The sequence below is a fragment of the Cnephaeus nilssonii genome (assembly GCF_951640355.1).
Source record: "Cnephaeus nilssonii genome assembly, chromosome: 21".
Lineage (NCBI taxonomy): Eukaryota > Metazoa > Chordata > Mammalia > Chiroptera > Vespertilionidae > Cnephaeus > Cnephaeus nilssonii.
Window position 1 is genome coordinate 35,146,034 of NC_137092.1, and position 7,223 is coordinate 35,153,256.

At 58.4% G+C, this 7,223-nt stretch overlaps 1 protein-coding gene across 2 annotated transcripts in view; it reads right to left on the bottom strand.

Annotated features, from left to right (window-relative positions):
• Positions 1–5,591, bottom strand: part of MFSD4A (major facilitator superfamily domain containing 4A) — a 30,610-nt gene extending 25,019 nt beyond the window's left edge. For both annotated transcript variants that reach the window (XM_079762193.1, XM_079762192.1), the window contains exon 1: positions 5,343–5,591. In XM_079762193.1, the coding sequence (XP_079618319.1) occupies positions 5,343–5,572 (230 nt within the window). In that variant the 5' untranslated portion in view covers positions 5,573–5,591. The remainder of the gene's footprint in view (positions 1–5,342) is intronic.
• Positions 5,592–7,223: the final 1,632 nt, after the last annotated feature.

The window sequence follows — 7,223 nt, forward strand, 5'->3', positions numbered from 1 at the left end:
CCTTTGCCACTTCGCAGGGGGTGGCCTGGGGCGGGCCACGTACACGTAGCTTCTGCGCCTCAGCCTCCTCCTCTCACGTGGGGATAGCAGGCTCCGCCTCACGAAGCTGCTGGGCAGTCAGTGCTGTCCCAGCCCGTCCTCCTTTGCTCACTCATCGGGCTCTTCCCCGGGCCCCTGCAGCCCCCGCCCCATGCTCCCCCTCCCTGCGGACTCCCCCGGAGAGCACTGCCAGGCCCAGAGAAGCACGCCCGACAGGAGGGGCACAGGCTGGTGCTGTTCCCGCGGCAGCACCCTCTGGGGTGACTCTGAGGCTGGTCCAGGGACAGCTAGAGTGACAAGGGCCTAGCAGGCCTCCCCTCATATTACAGATCAGGAACCGGGCCCGGACACGGAAGGAGGGCAGGGTAACGCTGAGCCAGGATCCAGTTTCTTGACTCGCAATCCTGGCAGAGGCCAGCGTGGAGTCGTTGATCTGCCCTCCCCTGGTCCTGGGTTCAGGGGGTAAATCAGGCCGGTTATGGGAAGAGCCCCAGGCCCAGGAACAGCGTGGGCAGTGCCGGGAGCGTTCCTTAGGAAGCTGGGAAATGTCCAAGTTACTCATTACCAGCTCCACAGGGAAGGTTAGAGAGAACAGGGAGGGAGGGCAAGGAGCCAGGTCCGCCCCGTGCCTGGTGGTGGCTCTCCTAGAGGTGCCAGCCCCGCCAGTGTGACCTTGAGCATAAGCTGACCCTGTCAGCCAGGTGCTCTGCCTTACCCAGAGGGCACACGTGATCCATCACCTTGACCTGGCTTCGTGTGGTCAAGGGGCTGCTTGGCTTCAAAACAAGGAGGACTCAAGCAGTGAGGTGTCCGCAGCCTGGCCTGCCTTCCACTCCCCAGGGTTGGGGGAAATGACTGCCCCTGGTCGCCACAGACTGAGCGACCCCAGGTTCGCCAGGTGAACAAGCTGCTGGCGAAAGAGGTGCAGGCTTTCTCGATGGGAAACCAACCACGGGCCCAGACCAGAGGAAGGAACTGGCTTGTGTATTGTGTCCCCGCAGGAGCCAGCATCGTGGGGAAGCAGGTCTGAGAGGGGCCTGGGGAGTCTTGCACAGAAGACTGGGTCTCGTGCAAGGGGCAGGAGGGAGGTGGAGCTGGGTCATGGGCAGGGCAGGACTTGCAGGAATTGGAGGAAGGAAGGAAGGAAGGAAGGAAGGAAGGAAGGAAGGAAGGAAGGAAGGAAGGAAGGAAGGAAGGGAGGGAGGGAGGGAGGGAGGGAGGGAAGGAAGAAAGGAGGGAGGGAGGGAGATAGTGAATGGGGCAAAGAGGGGAAGAACTCAATAGACTTCAGTTAGGAGGGTGTATCCAGGGGAGAGGCCAAGGTGAGGCTGGGAGGAGACGGGGAAGCTCGGAAAGCCACTCACCTACCCTGATGCCTTTCAGATAATGGGGTCTCCTAAACTGCCCAGGGTGGTTAGACAGGTCCCCGGGAAACCAGGCAAGACACTCTCAACTTTTGTCTGAATACCCCCTCCTCCTTCCTGTCTGGCAAAGCACATACCTGCACACCCTGCCCACCACGTGGCTGTGTGTTTTACTTGAGCTATTTCCTGCTCTCCGATGGAAGGTCTAGTCCTGATTCTTCTGGCCCTAATTTGCACCCTTCTCCCTCTTGGCCTGCATGTGGTGGCCTCCTTCAACATCTCTCTCTGCTAGAAGAGAGCTAGAGCTAGAGCTAGAGCTAGAGATAGAGATAAGAGCTAGAGAGAGAACAAACAGCGTGCACACTGGTTCCTCCCCTGCACCCATTCTAACACCCAGGGCTTTCCCCACCCAGTCCCTCCAATGCATGTCTCTACAGAGGCATCCCGAAACTATTCAGCCCTGGCCCTGGGTCTGGGGCCAGCAGCAGGCAGAACTGAGCAGGAATCCTAGAGAAAGAAGCTGCGGGGACTCTCCTCTCCAAGGCTCTGCACTCTCCCCACTCCTCTGCAACAGCTGGCCCTCTGCACGGCTCAGCCAATCCCCCCCTGACAAGCAGGAGCCTGTGCAGAAGCCAGTAATCACTTAAGCTGAAAAGCACTTGCGGGGTATTAGCACTTTAACTGAGAGGTGGGGAGGCCCCGAGGAATCGAGCTTTAGAGGCTGGTTTCAGGGCTGGTGGAGGTTGTGTTTGTTGGGGAGTCATGATGAGCTCCCCAGCTCTGGCCAGGTGGTGACTGCCATTTACAGCCGGGCCAGCCTGTGGTATCCCTCCATTTCCACTGCTTTGCTCTGAACCAAAGGAGAGGGTTCTTCCCAGCATTTTGTCCTGGGGATGGAAGGACTAAGGTCCAGAATTTACACCTGAAACACTGCCAGCACCTGCTCCCCCTCGCCCCCTCCCTCCCTCCCCTCCCATCCGCCCTGCCCTACCCCCACCCCTCTGCCCCCTGCAGGAAGCCCCAGAGGCCCACAGTTTCCTTCCCAGGAGTGTCAGCTCAGGGAGCGTCAGCCGTGCCTGGGCCCAGGAGTACAGGGGATAGATACCTTGTACCCCGCAGAGTTGAAAAGGACCTACTCATAGAGCAAGAGGCGTTTCACGGTATCTGGTTCTAGAGACAAATGCCTGGGTTCACACCCAGACCAGGCCTCTGCACAGCTGTGGGACCTGGGGCACGTCTCTTAACCTCTCTGTGCCCCAGCTCCCTTCTGCAAAACACGGAGATAGCAGTAGAACGCTTCAGGGTTGCTGTGAAGACTAAGTGAGTTGACACAAGTGGGGTGCTAAGGGCAGTGCCTGGCACTGGGTAAGTGCTCAGTAAAGTTAGTTATTATTGTTGCCATGATCGGTTTTCTTTTCTGGGAGTACGTTTCCTGCTGCAAGACCCTAAGACCCTTTCCACTGCCTGTTCAGAGCCCCCTGCTGAGTAAGGAGCCTGAGGGAGGTGCAGAGCCAGCGAGGAAGAGACGGCCCACCTGGACGTGTATCTGCGCCCCCCCCCGCCCCCCCATCTTTCACAAAGTCCGGCACAACAGCCTGCCATTTAGAACGATACTCATTCCCCTTTTGGTTCAGTGCACGAAAAGGTTGCAGGTAAGGGAGCGTGTGCAAATCAAAATACTTAGGAAACAAGAACAAAGCCAGAAAAACACCTTGACCGACCTCTAATTAAACTCCAGGCCGATCGCCTCACACCTGTCAGAATGGCCACCATCAATAAATCAACAAGCACGTGTTGGCAAGGATGTGGAGACAAGGGAGCCCTCGTGCACAATCGGTGGGATTGCAAATTGGCGCCGCCACGGTGAAAAACAGTATGGACGTTCCTCAAAAAAAAATTAAAAACAGAACTTCCATAGGACCAGCAATTCCACTCCCGGAAGAAATCTAAAACGCTAATTGGAAAAGAGAGACGCACCCCTACATGGACTGCAGCCGTATTTACGATAGCCGAAATATGGAAACAACCCAAGTGCCCATCCGTAGACAAGTGGGTAAAAACGTGGCGGTACATAAATACAGAGGAACATTACTCGACCACCAACGACGAATGAAGTCTGGCCTTTTGTGACAACATGGATGGACCGAGAGGCTATGTTGCTAAGTGAAATAAGTCAGACAGAAAAAAAAAGACAAATACCAGGTGATTTCACTTACTAGTCTATGTGAAATCTAAAAAAAAACCCACACGCAAACAAAACAGAAATAAACTCACAGATACAGAGAACAAACTGATGGTTGCCACATGGGAAGGAGGCTGAGGAGGATGGGTGAAAAGGGTGAAAGGATTATGAAGTACAAATTTCCAGTTATAAAAATAGGCACAGGCTGTAAAATACAGCATAGGGAATATAGTCAAGAATATTTTAATGCCTGTGTATGGTGCCAGATGGGTACGAGACGTAGCAGGGTGATCAGTTGACAAGGTATATAAATGCCTAACCACTATGTTGTACACCTCACACTAATATAATATTGTATGTCAAATGCAATTTTAGGAGTAAATTAAAAAACACCACTAGGCAGAATCAGAATGGATCTTAACGCTTTTAAAGATTTTCTGACTCTCATATACACCATATCCTGCACAAAACCCACAGAAACGTTAGTATTCACAAGGAGAGGTGCTTATTCAGAGGAGAATTCTTCCGTTTACGAGAGAATTTCGTAGTGGGGATAATTGCTCCCCAACTGATCATGTTTTGCCATTTGAGTGGCTTAAAGTGGGGCCCATCTATATGACACCTGTGCCCCTCTCCATCAGCTCTGGAAGTGAGGCGGACAGGAAAACCTGCCCTCATGGATACCTCTAGGAATGAGCCCAAAGGGGTAGCCCTTGGCCCCGTGTGGCCCCCCAGAGCTGTCTCTGGGAGAGCCCTACTGAGGTTCTGCTCCCAGGCTGTGGGCCTGCTCCAGGCCCTGCAACCCCGGAAACCGCCCGGCCGCGCGGGGACTAGAAAAATCTCCCAGCAGCTTCTGGCTTGCCAGTCATCTACGCCCCCCCCCCCCCCCCTGCCCCGTTTTGGCTCTGCTCTCCCAGCTGCACTGGGAGGGCGATCCTGCTACCTTCCCACAGGGCTCCCTGGAGGCGCCCCATCCAAATCAAGCAGGAGACTGAAGCTCTGCAATGAAATCCAAAAGGAAGTCTCTGGGGCCATGCCAGGCACTCCAGGGCCAGTCCTGGGCAGAGGCCAGGGCGGAGTAACTGGGGTGAGGGAGTGGAGGGGAGCTGGCACAGGGACAGGGCCACCTTCCCCGCTATAGGTAAGACCCCTGCCCCTGCCCTACAGGCCCTGGAGGGAGGTCTCCCAGGTGAACGGGCTCTGCCTCCAGGTGCCCTCTTCCTCCAGGGCTGGCCGCTGGCCCCTGGCCCCTCAGGAGCAGGAACACACGGGACCCTCGAGCCCGTGCCACCTGGGACCAGCGACAGCCTGTGGCAGCTGATCTGAACTGATGGTGAGCTCGGAGCTCGCCCGGGGCTCGGTCAAGCCTCAGCCGGCTCTGGCACCTCGCAGGCCGGGAGGGGACACTCCCATTCTCCTTCCACCTGACTTCCAATCCCCCAGGTGCAGAGGCTGAGGACAGACCTCAGACCCGCGCAGGAGGGGCCCTCCCTACAAACTCCATCACCCCTCTCCCCGCGGGGTGTGGGTGGGGGAAGCGGCTGAGAGCTGGGTTGACCCCCTCCAGGGGTGAGTGGCGGCCAATAAACAATCCAGTCTCGGGGGAGAGTTTCCCGGGAGAGCTGGCGTGTGGTGGAGGCCTGGGGGACACGCAGCGGGCGGAGGGGGAGAGTGGTCGCAGCGCCGGCCGGTGGGCAGGGCCGGGGTGCGCAGGGCCGGGGTGGGCCGGGCAGGGCAGGGTCGCGGGCCGCACTCACGTCCTCTTGAAGACGCCCCCGAGGACGCTGCCCAGCAGCAGGCAGAGCTGCTGCGAGAAGAAGACCCAGGAGATCTGGGCGAGCGAGCTGTGCGTCTGGCAGCGCAGGTCCAGCAGCGTGGGCCCCAGGAAGGCGATGCACAGGCCGAAGCTGAAGAAGACGCTCCAGTAGGTGAGCGTGGGCTGCAGGTGGCGGCGGAGCAGCCCCGACAAGCGGCCGTCGCAGCCCATGGCCCCGGCCGGCGGCGGCTGCCCGGAGCGCGGTGCCGAGTGCCGCCCGCGGAGGGCCCGCTGGCCCGCAGGCCGGCGCCGGGGGAGGGGCCGGGAGGGGCGCCCGGGAGGGCCCCGCCCCTGGGCCGGGGGTGGGGGCGGGTCTGCGGCCGCGGGCTCCGTGTCCGGTGCAGCCTCGCGATCCTTCCCGCACCCACAGTTCTCCCGCCCCCGCGTCGGAAGGCCAACCAGGAGCCGCTCTCCACGCCGCCCTCCTCCCACCGGCTCCCGGTCCCGCCAGCCTTCCTACGCAGCCCCCAGGTCGGAGGGGCCCCGAGTGCCCATTTTAGAGCCGGGCACACTGAGGCCCGAGGGGTCGTGTGCGTGCGGAGAGGCTGGGAGAGCGCCTTCCCCAGACACCAGCCTGGGCTTTGGCCGTAGAGGAGCCCCCAGCCTCCCTCCTAAACTAGAGGCTTCAGAGTCTGCCAGCGCCTCCCATCCTCTGAACAGGAGGCACAATCTCCTACATCTATTTTTCCATGGTTTTCAATAGAACCCTTAGGACAGAAAGCCCTAGAAGCTACCCATCTTGGCCCTAAGCTCAGCGGAAGGGCCTGTAGCCCATCCTCACCTGCAGCGCGTCCCTTGCTCCTTGGACAGGTGCGGTGGGGGGTGGGGGGGGGGAAGATGTGGATGCTGGTCCAGACGTCCTCCTTCCTATTTGGGGGAGCAGAGGGGACAGAAAGGGGAGGGTGGTGACCTGGGGAATCCCAGGAGAAACCTGGAAATAACGCTCTAGGAGAGAAGAGTTCTGGGGGAAATTCCTGTTTTGCTGGGAAAACCCGGAAGGAGTCGGGATGGGAGGATGTTAGCCTGCAGGTGGGGAGTCCTTGGAGGGCCTGCCTCCCCCACAGGTGGCCCCTCACCCCAGGTGGTCACAGGGCTGGTGGTGCTGGCGTGGTCCTGCCCCTGAGCCCGGACTCTGGCCCTGCATTGTTCCCAGGAGGCAGAGCAGTAAGGCCCTGCACTGCCACCCCTGCCCTGGTGTCCTGGGGGTGGTGGGAGCCATTATTCATGCCCACTCACCCCGGGGGGGGGGGGGGCCAGGGCTAAAAGGACTGAGGAGGTTGTGGTGCCCTGTGACAACCTGGCATGAAATAGGGACAACCTACTTCTCTTGCAGGTGCTGGCCCCATGTCCCAGTGCCCCCAGCATCTGCTCCACCCTCCCCCCACCCCCCCAATACCGTGAGCACCAGGGAGGGGAGCCCTGAGGTTTCTGGCTCAGGTGGCTTGTAGGTGATGATACTTATTCAGCCCTGATAATGGTGGGCCTCACAGTACTTGTGCTTAAAAACGTCTCCTCTTGCCCTAGCTGGTTTGGCTGGGTGGATAGAGCGCCGGCCTGTGGACTGGAGGGTCCCAGGTTCGATTCCAGTGAAGGGCATGTACCTGGGTTGTGGACACATACCCATTGGGGAGTGTGCAGGAGGCAGCTGATCAATGTTTCTCTCTCTTTGATATTTCTAACTCTCTATCCCTCTTCCTTCCTCTCTGTAAAAAAATCAATAAAATATATTTTTAAAAAGAAATAAAAACGTCTCCTCTGGAAAAACGAACAATTCATAACCACAGTGTTTGATTGAGTCTTCTGAGCTACTGTCGCAGAATTC